The following is a 20956-nucleotide window of genomic DNA, read 5'->3' on the forward strand; positions in this document are numbered from 1 at the left end:
AGTGACTTAAGGCCCCATCACACACAGCGAGATCGCTGATTTTGTGACGCCACAGCGATCTCGCCAGTGTGCAAGCTGGTTTCCAAGGTAAACAGCGGGTAACTAAGAGTTGCGCGGCTCTTAGATACCCGCTGTTTACAATCGCTGGTGGGTCTGTCTATGTGACAGCTCACCAGCGATCAACTAACTATGTCCCATTGATCCCATCCACGTCAGATCGTTGGTGGGATCGCTGGGACATTGATACGTGTAACAGGGCCTTAAGTCTTTGCAGTGAGGTACCTGTCAATCACTGATAGGACTGCCCACAGGACCAAAACTCCCAGAAAGAGCAGAGGTTTAAATGATTACATCAGAGGATATATTGAATATTTTTTCACAAAACTATATATCAATCTACTCAGCTCCCTCAGCTCTATAAAATGCTGCCTGCAGATTGGATTGCATTTAAATAGTTACAGGATCCTTTTATGATCTAAGGCAGTGTTCCCCAACTCCAGTCCTCAAGAGCCACCAACAGGTCATGTTTTCAGGATTTCCTTAGTATTGCACAGGTGTTTGGAATTCTTGCCTGTGCAGGTACTGCAATTATCACCTGGGCAATACTAAGGAAATCCTGAAAACTTGAACTGTTGGTGGCTCTTGAGGACCAGAGTTGGGGAACACTGATCTAAGGGGTAAGATTTCTCCTTGTGGAGTGTGACATGCCAGTGTAAGGAGGCTTATAAGCCATACAATCACTAGCACTAGAGTTTAAGTAATTTGCATATTTGGGTTCCCTTATAGGTTTTTTGCCCAATTAAGGTTACAAATAATGTCTGAAAATATAGAGAAGGATTTTGGATTAAACAACATGGGAAGATTTTTTGATCAAGGAAATTAAATCTGAAGGCCAGGCATATACAGTATTTGACATTAGATTTTCAGCAAGGCTTCGGACATGGAATTGGCCAGATCCCTACATAGATTCTCCACATGAGCCCGGCTTCAATGTAAGCACCATTCTGAGAAAATGTTTCGACTACCTGACATTAACAACTATCAAATATTCAATACAAAAAATCTAATTTTATTTTATTCCAGCGCTCCCCGAGATCCAATCTAAGTCCAATGTAATTGACTGGACCTCACAAGTTTTCTGGAAAGGTTGCACCACAGCCACTCAGTAACAGATTTGTAATGCTTTTGGAATTTTAGAAAAAGTTTAACCTAATAATGTATTAGAAAACGTATTAAAAAAAACTTATTCAATCCTTCATAAAAAAAATAAAAAAAAACTTATTAGGAAACTTTTTAAAGTACAGTCACTTTTTTTTGTAAGTGAAAAACTTCACCTATACGGTATTTGGTTAAACTTTGCCAAGAACATTTTGAGCACATTTGTCAGAAAATGTTTTAGATTTATTTGCCACATGCTTTTATTAAAAAAAAATGACAAAAGTATATTGTATATATGAATAAATCTTACATACTGTACATCTAATAAAAATAATTAAGTCTGGTACAGATTATAAAAAACTTCAAAAATAGGGAGTAGTAACAGACAAAGCTAGGGAAATTAGTATCTGGGTCCTTTTTAACAACATCTCGAAACAGAAAATTAGAGAGCAAGTCAATGGTTCCCTTATCCTACTGCGATCAGCTTTTGTTTTTGCATTTTTTCATTCCCGTTCTACCAATAACATTTTCATTTTTTGCTGAAATAGCTATACTAGGACTTTTTTTTTTGTGAGGCATGTTGTAGTTTTGAACAGCACCTTTAACCGCACAAGTAAATAGAAAACAGATTGGAAACTTCAAAGTGCTAAGTGGTGAAAAAAAAGTGATTCCACCATTGTTTTTTTTTTAATTTTGTTTTTACGCCATTAAGTTTGCAGTGAAATTTAGCAGTCAATATACCGTAATTCTCCCATTTGGTTTGATTACAGCAATAGCAAACATTTTTATATATACTAGTACTTGGCGCTCTAAAAAAATGTGCAGACTTTTTAATAATTATTTAACTGCAGGCAATCCAGAAGTTAGATATAAAACTTCATTCTAAAAACCTGGATGTTAAACAGATACGTATTGCTGTAAGATCTATGTGAGTTATGTTAGTGAAGAGAAATGTGACTGCAGTTGTCGTGTGCAAGATCTTACAGCAATCTATATCTGACGAAGGTCCAAGTTTTTGGGACTGAAACGTTATATATAATTTCTGGATTCAGAATTGCAGTACATAGTGAAAATAACATTATTTTATGAATCTCAGTCACTGGATCAAGATAGCAGAGATGGGGGACTTTTGCAAGTGCAAACTGCCATGAAAACTCGTCCGCACTCTGCGATTTTTTTTGAGAGTGTGGACAGGGTTGATGGGAACCGATGAATTCGAACACAGCAGCCAGTCCATTTAAACGTGGAATTTAAATAGTTAATCAACAGTCATCACAGTTCACTCCGTTAAATGCTACAAGAGTCAGATGACAGCTGTATTACACAGCCGGCATCTACTCAATACACCTGAATTAATATGAACTAGTAGTTCCTATGTCAAGAAGGAGTTAAAGGGGTTCAGGGTTGGGTACTAAATTAAAGAGAAAGGATACTCACTAACAGACCAACAATATGTCCCCCACTAGTCTCCTGAAATCAAATCTGCCAAGGGGTACCACGTAACTGCTTCAGCCTTCATGTTCTGTCCAAGCAGAAGTATCATAGTTTTTTTTTTATTTAATACCCATACCTAGACCAATTAACATTAACTTTTAAAGTAGGGAACAAACCCTTCAAGGGATTGGATGTCTCACGTGAATGTAATATTACAAGTTATGTGTTCTCCATGGGTTGTGAAAATTTATTCTGATTGCTATAATTTGGAGTCAAGAAATAAGTTTATTGAAGTTTTTCCCTGCCTGTAGATAATTGTTGAAGTATAAGAGGTTGAAATTAGTAGACTTGTGCCTTTTTTCAACATTATAATGTTGTTTCCAACTCAAAGGGAGTTTCTACAGTCCGGCTTGGCACTAGCTATTTGGCTTAGCAGGGTCCAAAGGTTCCTTGGTTTCAGGACAAAGACAAAAGAGGACCCGTGCGTAAGACCAGTATATGAGCGCTTTGCAATCAAAAGGCTCATCATAATGCACATTTCCATTTGCTTTGTAGGTCGTAGTGGACCCCCTTACCTCTTGGGTCCCCGGGGTGGCTACACAGGTTGCACCAATAATGCCCCTGTTTGGTTTGTACCTTTAGGCTTCTTTACAGGGATCTAGACTTTAGTGTGGCTGTGCAGTATCTGTTGACTGGTGAAACAATTTACAGGATTAGCCAAACAAGCCGGGTTGGAACAAGACAGGGAGAAGGAATCTGATCCAAATCGGATCCAAATTTGAAGATAGGGAAGCTGGGTCAAATTTCAGAAGGTCAATCGCAATCAAAAAGCAGTCCAGGGGTTAAAAGAGGTAGGGCATCTAGGAATCATTCTAGAGAATGGTCAAGAACTAGTAATAACACAGAGTAGGATTTCAAAAAGTTCTTAAGATTAGTATCCAAAAAAGAAAACATTTGTACAGGTGATAGGAAACAGGTGATTTAAAGGGGTTGTCTCAAGTTCATAAATGGTTAAAATGGCAAAAATGCTTGTAAAAACATGTGATGTTGCAATTTACCTATTCTCAAAAATGGAAGGATTTTTAATTATATAGCTTATAGCCAGTTTTGTAGCCTGGGCAGAGGATGCGGTCACCCCAAGCCAAATGATAAGAGGAGCCTAGTTAAGCCCTGCGGTAAGGCAGAGAGACATGATCTTTCTGCACTTCGCTCTCTGTTCTGTAGACAGCAGATCACTTTCAGGCTGTGTGTCCACGTAGTGTTTTTTTAATCATTTCTGCGGCGTTTTTAAATGCGCGATTCTGCCACGGAAATGCTTAAGAAAAGCATTCCATTCAACCATAAATGATTCCGCACATGTTGTTCCAATGGTGCGTTTTTTACTGCTGCGGAATCGCTTAGCGGTAAAAAACGCAGCATGTTCATTAATTTTGCAGAATCGCGTGTGATTCCGTATACCATCAATTGTATGGGCAAAAACTCATAGGAAAACGCATGCTAAAACGCTTGACAAATGCTTAAAAAAGCGCGTCAAAAACCGCATGCGTTTTCCCGGGAAGACAGTGTGCGTTTCTGCTCAGGAATTTTCTGCTTAAGAAACGCTACGTGGGCACATAGCCTCAACCTGCAGTCTACAGAATGGCCGAAATGCCTATACATGCATAGAATGTCAAAGTCCCACTGCAGTGACATCATCACCCAGCGCGGGAACTCTGACATCCTGTGCATGCATCGGCTTTATGACAGCATATTGGTCCGCCTGTGCCTCGCCCCTGTAGTCCTCAGGATCCTGGATTAGGTGAGTACATGATTCTTTTTATTTTAACTAAAATTTGTGAGGGCACCATAAACAATAAGGGACCTTGAAATAGTGGGGTATCTTCATACATTATATGGAGTACTGTGCGCCCTTATAAAGTGTGGGGCCTATTATTTAGTTTGGAGGCTAACGTGGTGCCCTTTATACAGTATATATACTAAAGTGGGGCCCATTATACAGTTTAGGGGCTAATTTGGGGCTCATTATACAATATAGGAGCGAATGTGGTGCCATTATTCAGTTTGAAAGTTAAAGAGAACCTTTCATTGGGGTTATACATATTAACCCCTTCCCGACCCATGACGCCTACGTAGGCGTCATGAAAAGCAGTACCTAAATGACCCGTGATGCCTACGTAGGCGTCATGCTATAAATCACCCTCCTGCGGGTTGGGTGACCGGGGTCAATGAAATGTCACCCGACCCGCGCACACACAGGACCCTTTCTACTTCGCCACGGGGGGGTGGCTTAGCCCCCACGGGACTATGATCGCTCTGATTGGCTGTTGAAAGTGAAACAGCCAATCAGAGCAATAGTAATATTTAATCAATGAAATTTGATGAAATATTACAATCCAGCCATGGCCGATGCTGCAGTAGTATCGGACATGGCTGGAGACACTAATCTGACCCCCCCCCGACTGACGGCACCGATCGGCTGACGCCACCGACTGACGGACTGACGGCACCAATCGGCTGCCGCAGTCATCATCAGCTCCCCCCCTTCACTCCGCTCCCCCCAGCCTTCTGATCCCCCCCTCATCCTCTCCGGTACCTCCTGTCCCTCTGGCGGTCCCGATGTCTTGCATCATGAAACAGCCAATCAGAGCGATAGTAATATTTAATCAAAGAAATTTGGTGAAATATTACAATCAAGCCATGGCCGATGCTGCAATGGCATCGGCCATGGCTGGAGACACCGGTGAGAGCCCCCCCACTGACTGACGGCACCGATCGGCTGCCGCCACCGACTGACGGCAGCGATCGGCTGCCGCAGTCATCATCAGCTCCCCTCCCCCTTCCTTCCGCTCCCCCCAGCCTTCCGATCCTCACAACACATCTAGTTAAGTTCCTTGGGCGGTCTAGTTTACAAAATAGGGTCACTTGTGGGGGGTTCCACTGTTTAGGCACATCAGGGACCCTGCAAACGTAACATGACACCCGCAGACCATTCCATCAAGTCAGCATTTCAAAACGTCACTAGTTCCCTTCCGAGCCCCGACATGTGCCCAAACAGTGGTTTACCCCCACATATGGGGTACCAGCGTACTCAGGACAAACTGGAGAACAACTTTTGGGGTCCAATTTCTCCTGTTAATCTTGTGAAAATAAAAAATCGTGGGCTAAAAAATCATTTTATGAGGAAAAAAAATTATTTTTTATTTTCATGGCTCTGCGTTATAAACTTGGGGGTTCAAAGTGCTCACCACACATCCAGATTAGTTCCTTGGGTGGTCTAGTTTCCAAAATGGGGTCACTTGTGGGGGGATTCCACTGTTTAGGAGCATCAAGGGCTCTGCAAACGTAACATGATGCCCGCAGACCATTCCATCAAGTCGGCATTTCAAAACGCCACTACTTCCCTTCCGAGCCCCGACATGCGCCCAAACAGTGGTTTTCCTCCACATATGGGGTACCAGCGTACTCAGGACAAACTGGACAACAACTTTTGGGGTCCAATTTCTCCTGTTACCCTTGTCAAAAAAAAAATAGCAGGCTAAAAAGTCATTTTTGAGGAAAAAAAAGATTTTTATTTTCTCTGCTCTGCGTTATAATCTTCTGTGAAGCACTTGGGGGTTCAAAGTGCTCACCACACATCTAGATAAGTTCCTTCGGGGGTCTAGTTTCCAAAATGGGGTCACTTGTGGGGGAGTTCCAATGTTTAGGCACACAGGGACTCTCCAAACGCGACATGGTGTCCGATAACGATTGGAGCTAATTTTCTATTCAAAAAGTCAAATGGCGCTCCTTCCCTTATGGGCCCTGCCATGCGCCCAAACAGTGGTTTATGACCATATATGAGGTATTGGTGTACTCAGGAGAAATTGGCCAACAAATTTTAGGATTCATTTTACCCTGTTGCCCATGTGAAAATGAAAAAACTGAGGCTAAAAGAAAATTTTTGTGAAAAAAAAGTACTTTTTTTTTTTACGGATCAATTTGTGAAGCACCTGGGAGTTTAAAGTGCTCACTATGCATCTAGATAAGTTCCTTGGGGGGTCTAGTTTCCAAAATGGGGTCACTTGTGGGGGAGCTCCAATGTTTAGGCACACAGGGGCTCTCCAAACACGACATGGCATCCGCTAAATATTTCAGCATATTTTCCATTCAAAAAGTCAAATGGCGCTCCTTCCCTTCTGAGCCCTGCCGTGCGCCCAAACAGTGGTTTATGACCACATATAAGGTATCAGTGTACTCAGGAGAAATTGCCCAACAAATTTTAGGATCCATTTTATCCTTTTACCTATGTGAAAATGAAAAAATTGATGCTAAAAGAACATTTTTGTTGGAAAAATTAAAATGTCCATTTTTTCCTTCCATGTTGCTTTGAATGTAGTTTTGAGTATCTTGAGGGGTGCAGTTTTTAGAATGGTATCACTTTTGGGTAATTTCTGCCATATAGACCCCCTCAAAGTGACTACAAATGTGAGACGGTCCCTAAAAAAAATGGTTTTGCAAATTTTGTTGTAAATATGAGAAATTGCTGGTCAACTTTTAACCCTTATAACTTCCTAATAAAAAAAAACTGTGCTGATGTAAAGGAACCATGTGGGAAATGTTATTTATTAACTATTTTGTTTCACATAACTCTCTGGTTTAACAGAGTAAAAATTTAAAGTTTGAAAATTGAAAAATTTTCGCCAAATTTCCATTTTTTTCAAAAATAAAATCAAAAATTATCAACCTAAATTTACCACTAACATGAAGCCCAATATGTCACGAAAAAAACAATCTCAGAATCGCTAGGATGCGTTGAAGCGTTCCTGAGTTATTACCTCATAAAGGGACACTGGTCAGAATTGCAAAAAATGGCAAGGTCATTAAGGTCAAAATAGGCTGGGTCATGAAGGGGTTAAACTAAAGGCATTGTCATAATGGCGCTGGCATACTTATTTAATACATACTGTCACTGAAAAAATCCAAGCCTGTTTGTTTTTTAAATCATCATTAGCTTTGGTCTCCGTGGATCAGATGGGCCTGTAGGGCGGGACTGTGAGTAGGGTCTTCGGCTCTGCCATGGTCCCTTTACTGTCTATCTACTTACTTACATAATTTCTGCACCTGTGCCGTCCTAGCAACCGCTGTGTATAACTGCAATATCACCTATATAATGTATATACACTGCTGTATAAAAAATATATATGTGATACTGCTGTATATATGTTATGTATTATACACAGCAGTTGCAGTATCACCTATTTAATGTATACTCCGTCTCTCTCTCTCTCTCTCTCTCTCTCTCTCTCTCTCCCTCCCTCTCCTTTTCCAGAGTTTTTTTCCTTTAAATTTCAGACAATGGCTGCTGTGACAGATCCATCAAAAAAACGGATCCAGTGCATCCGTTTTTTGCCAATCTGCAACGGATCTGTTTTTTCACACTTTGACGGTTTGGAACTTACGTCAAAAGACTGAAGTGTGAAAGAGGCCTTAGAGGCCCACTCAGATGTTTAGCCCCACCTGAGCTGAACCCCTAGCTATGCCTCTGTTTACAGCTATAGCCCTGGTTACCAGCCACCACTGTAGACTCGGAGTAGCCAGTTGACTAGGAGTGCGTGTCGTTTGCAGCCTCTATGCGCACTTCTGAGGCTGACTGGATCTAACAAGCTTCAATCCCCATGCGCTCCTCCAACGCTGCAAAGACTACGAGAAATCTCACCTCAAAAAAAAGGTTTGGGTGGAACTTAAATGTTGTAGATCATGTCATATGGGGAAGTAAAGGATATCTGTTTGCTTCACTTGAACTGTGAACTTCTGCACTATTGGGAATCTGTACTATAAAATATGTACAGTAATATGTCCAGGGCCATTTTATCCTATTATTAATGCTACCAGTCATCCAACTATCCACATACATTTTACAATTGTATATGGTCCCATCCTTATCAGGCCAAATGTATCCTCCTAGAAGGTGGCCATCATAGGCACTGATGACTGTGCGGGCATAGTAGCAGAACAGGGGGAATGGGATCCCATCATTCCACTTTCATTAATATTATTCTGAACATGTTCACACTTCATAATGTTTATTCAGTTTAATATAATAAATGTTGAGCAGTTCCCAAATCATCTGTAGAGCTGTCAACTTTTTGCATCATTTTGATGGACGTTTTTGCTTTTACAAGGGTGCGGTCGAATGCTCTGAAGTGAACTTTTTAAAAGCTGGCAAATTATCTTCAGCTCAAATACATTCACCTTCCATTCCACAAAGTCTGTCAGTCATTGAGGGTGTTATTCACAAAATCTCTAAGATCCACACGGAATCTGTTCCAACACATTGTTTGTTATTGGAAGGGGGAGCCCGTAGCTGGAACCTAGGGACGTTATTATGTTCATTTGTAATTGAGGGAGCGGGATGGAGATATTGTTTTTCACCCCACTAAGGAGTTTAAGTGGAAGAAAGCCAGGCTTCTCATCTCTCCCCTACAAGCCCTTGTTCATACCCGTATTCCAATTTGATGCTTCTCCTGCTTCTATAATGAAGTCCAGCTGTGCCATACAATACCATAACTGCGGACCACCCACAAATAATTGCAGTAAGTTAACCCCCTTTGCGGTAAAAGCACCGTGGTGCAGGTGCCTCATAGAGATCATGATTACCCATCAAGCAGGGAGATCAGGATCCCATCCAGTACATAAATTGTTTTATTTTAGGTAAGATGTGTAGGATATGATTGATTCACGATTTTGGAAGCACAATGTACTGACTCAGCACTGCTCTCTGTGTGAGCTCGGCTGAGTTTCCAAAAACTCAAAAACTCTGCAGTATCCATTTTTATCACTGGCGTCCAATGACTTGGGGACTGAGGACAACATCGGTGCTGCTACTTTTTCCATAAGTATTTTTTTAGCTTCTGCTTCCTGCATTGTCCTTAAGAGTAGTTCCACCCTAAAGACACGTACATTCAGATGTCATAATCACACATGTCTGGATACAAAATCTATAGTAAATCCTTTTTTCTGCTCCTGGCTTGGGTCCTGATTGGAAACAATAATATAATTAAGCAAAACAAAAAAATTTAAGTTTTTCACTTTATTTGCTTGTGGCAGGGAAGAGCAGTTACAACCATTTCTGGTGCTATACAATGACATTGGGTAACTGATTTAGCTCCAATTAAGAAATTATAGAATAAGAAAAGCAGGCAGAATACTTCAATTTGCTTTTGGCCGAATCTTTGTTTTAATCATTTCTCCTCATAAACATTAATGCTACAGATCAGCTGAACTTGCATGTTTATATCAATTGTGAGAGAGGGATAAAGAGGCAGACTTAAGGGGAATCTTGTCAATAAGATCAACTCTCCTAAGCCATCTAAGTCATAGGAAACTGAATATAATGACACCTTAATATCTTCTATCTAATGTTTTATTTCTGAGAAATTCACGTTTTTCTTACTATGTAAATGAGCTGTTAAGATCTATGGGTGGGACATAGATCTCCCTGAGAATCTGCCTCCAGAGCTTATTTTTAACGAATGGGCAAGTTACCAGTGTGAAACATGTAAAACATTAATTATAGAGATAAGGGGGACAATACAAGCAGAATAGGGTCTTAACTGATAAACCAATGAGGTATTAAAGGATGCGGTAACTGCTCACCTTTTGAGATTGTGTGAAACACAACAAAGGTTTGCACTCTGTTATAACAACAGGTTGGAAATCCAATGTAGTAATCAAGTGGATGGAAAAAGTCTGTTATGGATATCCTGATGAAGAAGTGTGTTAACTTTGAAAAGTCTTATGATTAAAACTGAGTAGATGATCTAATACCACACATAGAAATTTTATTGTGAGTACAGATCCAGCAGCATAATTTTACCAACTTTTCCTAGCCACTTGATGTAGATCTGGAGAGCAGGCTGTCAGACATTACATGTCTCACACTAGTGACACCCCCTTTTATTTAAAATAAGTTCTGGAGGCAGATTCTCAGGGAGAGCTATGTCTAGCTCATAGATCTTATCAGCTCATTTACATTTGAAAAAAATGTGGAATACTCTGGAATAAAACTTTGGATCACTGATATCAAGGTATTATTTCTTTCAACTTTCTATGACCTGCAAGACCATATAGACAGCTTAGGAAGGTGGATTCTGCTTACATATTTCCTTTAACGGCAACCAGGGTAGATTGTGTATTTTAAAACCCAACATAAACAATCCTTCTTTCCACCAACATCTGCCTTCAGCCTAGTCAAGAAGCCTCCACAAATACGTGAGTGTTATCCAGTCTAAAATCCAAAATTGCTGATTCTGAGACTTTCATCTAATGTGTATGGCTATCATACTACAGTAGATAACTTTCATTGGCCTTCATTGTACACCTATTAAAACACAAAAGAACTCACATCCTTATAGGTTTTCTGTAACGATTCCACCTCTCAGTGTGTCTTAGAACACAGTGGTTGACAGCTCAGTCATCTTGTCTGGGGCAGTGGTGTGCTGAGCTATCTGTGCAGTGATTGACAGCTCAGTCGTCCTGTCTGATGCAGGGGCGTGCTGAACTGTCTGTGATTTTATTAACAGATAGACTGGCCAATCTGAGTCTGGGAGGTTCTAAGCTGTCACCAGATGCTCCCTTTTCCCTTGATTGCTCAGCTATTTAACTGAGCTGGCAGTCCGAGATAGCTGCCAGCCATAGCTTCAGCTCTGTGTGGTTTGCTTTCCCTGTGCCTAGTTTCTTGCCTATTGATCTATCGCTGCCTGACCTTGGACCTTGTTCTGACCATCTGTTTGTGTAATCCTTTTGCTCTGATCTGCTATCCTTCTGTTATTTTGACCTCAGACCATTACCTGACTACACCTTTGTCTCTTTTCTCTGATAATGACGTACCCTCCTGGCTTTTTTTTGTCAGATTCCTTGACTATCCCGACTCACGGCTTGTCTGTGAAAAATGACTCAGTGTCACATTTTGAAACCCCACTTACCAATCCTGTTGTCTCCTAGTTTTCTACAAGAGACAACAGGATTTTATCCAAAAAATTCTACATTTTTAATTTACCTAATTATTTTTCTATACAGAGAAGAAAAGAGCATATGGAACAATTAACATGATATTTAATAACATCTTATACCTACCATAATATCTAAAACTGATGTAGCTCTACATTTCTAAATACATTTTTCACTTGTTCTGCTTTCTAGAGGGCAGTGGCCTCTGCAGTGGACGTGGCCTGGAGGCATCGTGGAATCCAATGAGGATGACAAGGACTCAGAAATGATTGTGATTGCTAATGGCACTCGTAGTGTTACAGTGGAGGACTGTGAAGGAACACCAATCAAACCATACTGCAAAATCTTCAGAATAATAGGTTCCTGGGCTACTGACTCTGGAACCTATTGTTGCCACTACAGATATATTAACACCAAGGTCAAGGGTACTACTGCTGTCAGCACCCATGTCTTTGTGAGAGGTAAGATGATGGCTGAATAGTACTTGTCCGCTTGATATTGACAATGAGTCCTTCTATTGTTCTTTTAATTTTAAGGGATTGTCAGGAAATACAAAAAGGATTGCAAAGAAAATGTAATTATAAATAAATGTCTAAATACTGTTAATTATGAAGTCAAACTTGTTTTGTCTTGGATTATAATTACTATGGTACAATAAAATGGCTGTCATCTTGTAACACTGACAGAAACCTGTCCTAGAATATTAATAGGACAGAAATCTGTAAGCATGTGCAGGAAGCTCAACTGCAGAGATAACATACTATCGAGCTATCTCCAGGTCACAACAGCAGCATTTCAGTATTCAGTAACAGTGGACAGCAATGTGGACAGCTTCTTCTTAAGTCTGCATACCTGGTATCTCCAGTATTTTATTAGATAGAGTGAACAGCAGGTTCTTCTTACCTCAACACTTCTAGTATCCCCAGTTGTAAGTCAAATAGATGGGGTGGACAGCAGTGTGAGCAGCCTCTTCTTACCTCATCACCACTTATATATCCAGTATGAGATCAAATGGACAGTGTAGACAGCCATGTGAGCAGGTTCTTCTTACCTCATCACTCCTGGTATCCCCAGTATTAGGTCACACAGAGTGGATAGCAAACTTCTTACCTCACCATCCTTGATTTCTCCAGTACTGTAACACTTGAGAAAGGGTGAGATGACCGGACTGAAAGCAAGCAGAAGCAGTATGCCAGACATACTTGGCAAAAGCTAATACACATGCTTGAGAGCCGGGGTACTCTTCACCTGCTCCTGTTAACAGAAAGGGGACTTTTGCAGAGGCCTTCCCAGTGCCAATAGTTGGGTCAATCACACCAATAAATTATACTAATTAGGCAGAGATGAATTTAACAAACATGGAAGGCCAAGGTGAATAAAGGTGAATAAAGAAAGATGTAGGAACCAGAAGACACCATACACCAGAAGTCAGAGATAAACCGAAGAAACACTCATCAGAGAGCTACCAACCGAACCACTGAAGTGCAACTGAAATAAAGAGTGGTGAGCGAGAGGATAAGGCGGGTTTGAATATCCCTCCTATAGATCACCTGACACCACTGAGATAATGCCCAATCTCCACACTCTGCCCAAAGAGACACAGTTAGAGGCAAGAGGGCGGAGAGAAATGAACCTCTCACTACATATCTGAGCCAGGAGATAAAGAGTACCATATCTCCTGGCAGCAGCTAACACTAGGGAATCTGGCGTCCCGGGACCCCTTAGTAGCATCAGCTCTGGGAGCAATGGCATCCCAGCTCCAAACTACACCGCACCCTGAGGCAAGCTCCCTAGAATGGAGTAACCGTCTTCCTGGCTGCCTGACAAGTATTAGGTCAGATAGACAGGGTAGAGAGCAGTGTGAGGAGCTTTTTCCTATGTCCGTATAGCTGGTATCTCTAGTAGTAGATCATATTGACAGGGTTGAGAGCAGTGTGAGATGACTCTTCTTTCCTCAGCACTCCTGATGTCTCCAGTGATAGATCAGATAGACAAAGTAGACAGCAGTATGAGCAGCCTCTTACCTCAGCAACACTGGTATCTCCAGTATTATATCAGACAGACAGGGTGGACAGCAGTGTGAGCAACCTCTTCTTACCTCAGCAACCCTGGTATCTCCACTATTAGATCAGATAAACAGTGTGGACAGTAGTAAGAGCAGCCGATCTTTACCTCAGCACTCTTGATATCTCCTGCATAAGATCTTGCAGACAGGGTGGACAGCAGCATGAGCAGCCTCTTCGTGCCTCAGCACCATTGATATCTGCAGTATTAGATCATATAGATAGAGTGGACAACAATAAGTGGATCCGTGAGAAGTAGATGGATAGATAGAAGTAGAATAACCACTGGAAGAATGACTTCCTACACATGGGGGGGCAAACTTTTAACTGCACGTGATCACAGGGACCAGTCAGTATAACGAGACAGTAGTCATTTTGCTGTGCTACAGTGATTAAATCCATAGACAAAATAAGTGATTTGTTAATTAAAGGTATTTAGGAATTTTTTTTATGATGACATCTTCTTTATTTATTCTTTTTTTCTATTAATAGCACACATACATCTGATACATCAATTCTAACTGGTAAACTGAGAATATTTTTACTCTGTCTAAACAATTAGTCAGTTGAATTTACAGTGGCTTGCAAAAGTTTTACCCACCTCCCCCTTGGCTTTTGATCTTGTTTGTTGTATTACAACTTGTGTGTAAATATTTTTGCAATCTGATTTGTGTGTGATGCATCAGCACTAAATAGACTGAGTTGGTGAAGTGAAAAAATATAAGCATAAATTTAATTTATGGGATCAAATAACTAAAAAATGGCATGTGCTTATGTATTCACCCCTTTTGCTATAAAGCCCCTAAAAATTTCTGGTGCAAGCAATTCCCTTCATACATCACATGCTTTCTGACAGGTAGTCCGCCTGTGTGCAATCTAAGTGTCCCATGTCGGTCAGTATATACACTTTACCTTTTCTGAAAGGCCACAGAGGCTGCAACACCGTTAACAAGAGACTCCACTAACCAAACACCACCATGAAGACCAAGGAAATCTCCAAACACCACCATGAAGACCAAGGAGATCTCCAAACACCACCATGAAGACCAAGGAGATCTCCAAACAAGTCAGGGACAAAGTTGTTGAGAAGTACAAGTCAGGGTTGGGTTATAAAAATAAATCCCAATCTCTAATGATCCCCAAAGCACCATCAAATCCATCATCATCAAATGGAAAGAACAGGGTACCACAACAAACCTACCAAGACAGGGTGACCCACCAAAACTCTCAGCCCGGGCAAGGAAGGCAATAATCAAAGAGGCAGCACAGAAATCAAAGGTAACCCCAAAGGAGCTGCAGAGTTCCCAAGCAGAGACTGGAGTATCTGTCCTTACGACCATAACAAGACGTACACTACACAGAGGTGGCCTTTATTGAACAGTGTGCAGAAAAAAGCATTTACTTAAACACAAACATTGTAAGGTTCATTTTGAGTTTGCCAAAAGACATGTGGGAGAGTCCCCAAATGTATGGAGGAAGGCGCTTATGTACACACGAGGATCAGTGAGTGCTCTCGTCCTCTGGCATGGCTGTCTTTAGGAAGACCATATGGACCAAGACTGTTCCCACTATACACACAGACAATATTAAAAAACATCTAGAAAAAATGAGACTTCACAGGTAAAAAATAGCAATGAGGGACACATGAAAAGCAGAAGCTAATCCATAGTAGGAATCTTGCTAACATGAATGCATGTCATAAAGGAATATATATAGGTATGGGCAACAAGTAAAATATAAATAAGTAAATGGTGTAGGAGGTAGGGCAATTGATAATAATCTATCAAAGCCTCCTATAATGAATAAATAAAAGTGAAATACATTAAATAATAAATACCCACATATCTACCAAACTGCTGCAAATAAATAGAGGTGTCTCAAAACACCCAACGCGCGTTTAGCAAGGAATGCGTCTAATTGCCCTACTTTCTACACCATTTACTTATTTATATCTTACTTCTTGCCCATACCTACATATACTCCTCTATGACAGGCATATAAGATCGCAAGATTCCTACCATGGATCAACTTCTCCTTTACAGGTGTCCCCGTTACTATTTTTTACCTGTGATCTCTTATTTTTTCTATATGTTTTTAATATACTACTACTACAATACTACTGGGGGCTGGAGAGCGGGGTTGTAGACGGAAAGTGCGGGATGCTAGAGGAGAGCGGAGTTGCGAGGGAGAGAGCGGACAGGGATGGAGAATGGGGCTGCAGAGGGATAGAGCGGGATGGCGTTTGGAGAGCGGGCTGTGGAGGGAGAGAGCAGGGCTATGGAGGGAGAGAGCAGGGCTGTGGAGGGAGAGAGCAGGGCTGTGGAGGGAGAGAGCAGTGCTGTGGACGGAGAGCGGGACACGGATGGAAAGGGCTACGGTGGGATAGAAAGGGACAGCGCATGGAGAGCGGGGCTGAAGAGGGAGAGAGTGGGGCTGTGAAGGGAGAGCAGGACATGGATGGAGAGCGGGGCTGTGGAGGGATAAAACGGGACAGTGTATGGAGAGCGGGACTGCAGAGGGAGAGAGTGGGGCGGTGGGTGGAGAGCGGGGCTGAGGAAAGAGAGAGCGTGTTGGTGGGGCTGTTAAGGAAGAGAGCGGGACACACAGTTAGTTACTCTGCCTGGGCAACGCTGGGCTCTTCAGCTAGTATATATATATAAGATAAACATTGATCATGATTTTAATGACTTGCATTTTTCTATTTATTGGTGTTATACTTGCTAATGCATTCAAGCCATATTGTATGGATTGTAAATTGGTGTTTGCTCAAAATGCCACTCAGACAACATAGGGTGAGGGAAACACAATGGGGTGATACTTTATTGGATCAACAACATTTAATAACATATAGTACAGTCCCAGCAAGTACATAAGATGATGCAAATGAGTCTCACACTTCTGCTGGCTCATCGGGAATTGGAACATCTGTGACTTCAAGGCTTCCAGGGCCAATTACTCCAACCGGTGGCATGCCGCTTTTAATGGGCACCCACAGAGAAAAGGTAGCGGAAAGCTTAGTAAGTTGACAGAGTACATTGAGGTGTTATGGAACCACTATGGGAGAGCCTGGAGGGATGTTATTAAGTGGTTACTAACCTGGTTCTTCACTAGAGCTCCTGATGGTGTGGTTAGACTTAAACCCATGTGGACTCCAGATGCTACTCCAGGACAGACCCCAGAGCCTTGACAGCTGACCCCCAAGGGAACTCTGGTTAGCAGGAGGTATGCGGCTGGTAGACAGATGTGGGATCAGGCACAAGCGGGATAGGTACATTAACACGGGATGGCCACAGGTATGGATTCACAAGTGCAGGTTCACAGGTGCTGTTACAGACAGGTCAACATCAAGACTAGGCACAGTTAGGGTGGGTTTGAGTATAGGTACATCAGGACAGACAGGAGCAGGTGCAGACTGGGCTGACAGCATGGACAAGATCAGATTTGGAGAGTATGTGTGCAGGGACCTTACAACTAGGTAGCAGGAAATTCACTGGTACTAATGTTGCTAAGACACTTCCATTTGGAGAAGGTGCCTTAAATACCTAATGACTCCCAGCCATTGGCTGGGGACATTTTTATAAGCGCCCGTGTGGCCACTTTATGAAGCAGGGAGCGAGCGCACCCTATGCACTCTACCAGGAGATCTGGGTGCCGTGCGCAAGCCCTAGGAAGAGAGACAGATGGCGAGGTGAGAGAACACGCCAGTGTCCCTGCTGAGAGGGGGATGCATGCGAGGGCACCCGCGCTGTTCTAATCTAGATCTGTATTCCTCCAGTTGGTGCCATGGTTCTTTTGCTACTGTCCTTTAGAGTCTCTGGAAATAGAGGCAAATCCAACTTTTAAAGTTCACAGCTTTCATTCAGGCATTTTTCCACAGGATTGGGAGAAGGTGGGAGGAGGTCATCTCTCATTGTTCAAGTGTTCATTTAACCTGCATATTTTGTCCTTTAATGTTTACAGAACAACAAGGTGCATGGACTGATACAATGAGTAATCAGCATATTAACAAACATTGACTGTTCAAATAATATGTATCTTTGTCCTCCAAGATTCTTTAGAAGAATAAGTTATAGGGCTGATACAATGGGTAATCAATAGGAATTCAACATATTAATAAACATGAATTGTTCAATTAACATGTGGCTTTGTCCTCCAAGGTTATTTAGAAGAATAAATTGTAATGGCTGAAACAATAGATAATCAGGAAGCCTTAGCAAATCAACAATATACAACAAGAGTTAACATTGAGGCATATTTACAATGAATTGTGTCTCTTGACTTAATGAATAATATGTCTGGCATAATTAAGAATAAATGCTGTGTCGTCACAGTGCTATGATCAGATTAAGCCAAAATTGAACTTTTTGGCAACCAAGGAAAATGCTATGTCTGGAGCCAAACCAACACAGCTCATCAATCCAAAAGCACCATCCCTACAAGGAACCATGGTGGTGGCAGCATCGTGCTGAGGGGATTTTTCTCAGCAGCAGGAACAGGAATAATGGTCTAAGTCTAGGGGAAGATGGATGGTGTGAAATACAGAGATATTCTTGAGCAAAACCTGTTTCAGTCTGTTGGTATTTGAATACTGTGATGGAGGTTCACCTTCCAATGAGAAAATGACCCAAAGCATACTGTTAAAGCAACACTTGAGTGGTTTAAGAGGAAACCTGTAAATGTTTTGAAGTGGCCTAGTCAAACCTCAGACCTTAATCCAACTAAGAACCTGTGGTCAGACTTGAAGAAACCATCTAACTTGAAGGAACTGGAGCAGTTTTGCTTTGAGGAATAGGTAAAAATCTAAGTGGCAAGATGTGTAAAGCTCATAGAGACTTATCCAAAGCTACTTGCATCTGTAATTGCAGCAAAAAGAGAGTCTACAAAGTAATGGCTTTAGAGGGGTTAATAGTTATGCGCACTGAAGTTTTCAGTTATTTTGTCCTCTTTGTCATTTGCTTCACAATCAAAAGAAAACCAACTGTTCACAGTTGTAGGCATATTCTTTACATGAACTGATGCAAACCCTTTAAAAACAACAGTGAAATTTCAGGTTGTTAGGTAGCAAAACAAAAAAATGTCAAGAGGGTTGAATACTTTTGCATGCCACTGTAACTGTTGCAATATCTCTGCCAGCAAGGATGGTCAAAACCAGAATCAAAATGCAGATATTTCATGTCTTTACTACTGCAGATCCTGAGAACAAACGGCCACAGGGCAACTGTATTGCTGCGTCTCCTTAAAATAGTTCCGCATACTCATTAGGCAAACATTGGCCGATAGTCTAATTTTTATGGAGTCCCCTAACTCTTAGATAAGGATCTGGCATATCCCAAATCTGCCAATGTTCTTGCTCTCCTATAGATAAGCCACAACCATAGATGTCTGGCAGTGGCTCTCTCGTAGAGAACACAGGGGCCGAGCGGTCCTGTTCATAGGAAAATGGAGTGAGATAGCTAATGGTTTAAAAGTGACATCCAGCCAGATAGTTGCTTGCTATCCGCCTGTTCTATCCTGCGCCGACTTAGAGTGGCCACTGACCACTCCTGCCGTCGATTCAGCTGCTCCACGTCAACAGAGCAGCTCTTCTTCTGGACTGCTCAGTCAGCGGGGAGTGACTGCCGACCTCATGTTAATTAACTTTCACAGTTAGGCAGTGAGTAACTGGCTGTCAGTTATTATGACATAGGCAGTAACAACCTGTCAAAAGAGTGTAAGAGAAGGCGCTACTCTGTCGACATGACATCATCGGAAGCCAATGAATCTCTGGCAGGAGCAGTCTGTGGCCACTCTGTGCTGGCAGAAATCGGCACATGTCAGAACAGTCAGGTAGTCAGCAACTACCTGCCTGTTAGTTCTTAGGCCTATAGTAAAAAAAATAATATAGTCCTGGATAACCCTTTTAAGTCTTCCCTGCATGGCCAGGGAATCAATGTGCAGGAAAATTCAGTGAAAGCAATTGAGTCCTACACTAGTGCTGTGGCCCATTCTTTCTCAGGATTTGTGGGGGTTTCAATGGTTGGACCTCTACTGACTATAAAGTGATGACATATCCATCCAGTAAATGTCCAGCTCAAAAAATGTGTCATTCTTAGAGCTACAATTCTCAATGATGAATTTCTTAATACTTTCTTCTTATGGAGAGTAATTCATATTCTTTCTCATTGAATTCCATGTATGCATTGTATGCAGTAAGCTCCTAAACTCTCTCTATTTTTTAATTTATACCCATACACGAGATCTGGAGAGTGGAATCAGGCCATTATGAAAACGTATCAAGAAGCTAAAAAAAAAAATCTCTAGAGTCGTACATTCATATTAATCCCGCACAATCTATTCAAGTGGTGAAAACCATAACTTTGGAGAAAGTTCAACAATACTACAATGGATTCAGAATGATCAGATGGAAAAACAAAGAATATGATTATTTATCCTTTCTTCCTATAACATGATTAAATATATATAGCATCTGTCTTTGATTCTCTGTCTTGTATTATCAGACTGGGAGCAACCATTCATCAACCCTTTTGGGACCATAGCAATATATAAGAATACAACCAGAGTGCCTTGTCAAGTATCTATTCCAGACCTCAATGTTACTCTGCAAACGGTATGAACCAATGGATTCTTCTGTACGTTCACGACATGATATAGCAAAATAATATGAGAGTAAATCTTGCTGCTTGACTGAATTAACAGATGAAGTTATATTTTGGTATCTTATGGCCATTATAAGGCTACATCTTTTTTACCCCTGCAAATATTGACTAAGCTGACCAGGCAAAGATAACAGGTTGTGTTATGTCTTGTTCAGTGCTTTAGCGGGAGGAACATGACACAAAATGCCCCTCCCCCATCCGGTCCTAAGCAATAGGGTGCCTCAATGTTGCCTAGAGTAATCCTTTAAGGAGGCTGGTCACTACTTTTTTATTGATGGTCTAGGATAGGTCATCAATATCTGATCAGTGGGGGTGTGACACCCAACACCCCCGCCAATCAGCTGTTACCAGCGCAGAAATTCTCAGATGCTGTCGAAACACAGCAGTTCCATCAAAACTATAGTATCCGTGGCCTTAGGAAGTGGATCGTAGTACCCGGTCTCTGCCACTATAGAAATGATACAACTGCTGTGTTTAGGCAGCATTTGAGAGAGTATCGCCGACGCCAGTAACAGATGATCGGTGGGGGAAGCCAGGTGTCACATCCCCATCAATATTGATGGCCAATCCTAAGGATAAGCCATCAATAAAAAAATACTGGCTAACCTCATTAAGTTTTTCGTCATCTAGGTTTTCATGTTCATTACATAGTTTTGG

The 20956-nt window shown here is 41.6% G+C and overlaps 1 protein-coding gene across 1 annotated transcript in view; it reads left to right on the top strand.

Moving 5' to 3' along the window:
* Positions 1 to 20956, top strand: part of FLT4 (fms related receptor tyrosine kinase 4) — a 284750-nt gene that overhangs the window by 152438 nt on the left and 111356 nt on the right. Inside the window, exons 3-4 of the mRNA XM_073568005.1 lie at positions 11773 to 12041; positions 20141 to 20250. Coding sequence (XP_073424106.1) covers positions 11773 to 12041; positions 20141 to 20250 — 379 coding nt within the window. The remainder of the gene's footprint in view (positions 1 to 11772; positions 12042 to 20140; positions 20251 to 20956) is intronic.

This window comes from Dendrobates tinctorius, unplaced genomic scaffold, assembly GCF_039654945.1.
Source record: "Dendrobates tinctorius isolate UK_male_01 unplaced genomic scaffold, ASM3965494v1 ptg000020l, whole genome shotgun sequence".
Taxonomy (NCBI): Eukaryota; Metazoa; Chordata; class Amphibia; order Anura; family Dendrobatidae; genus Dendrobates; species Dendrobates tinctorius.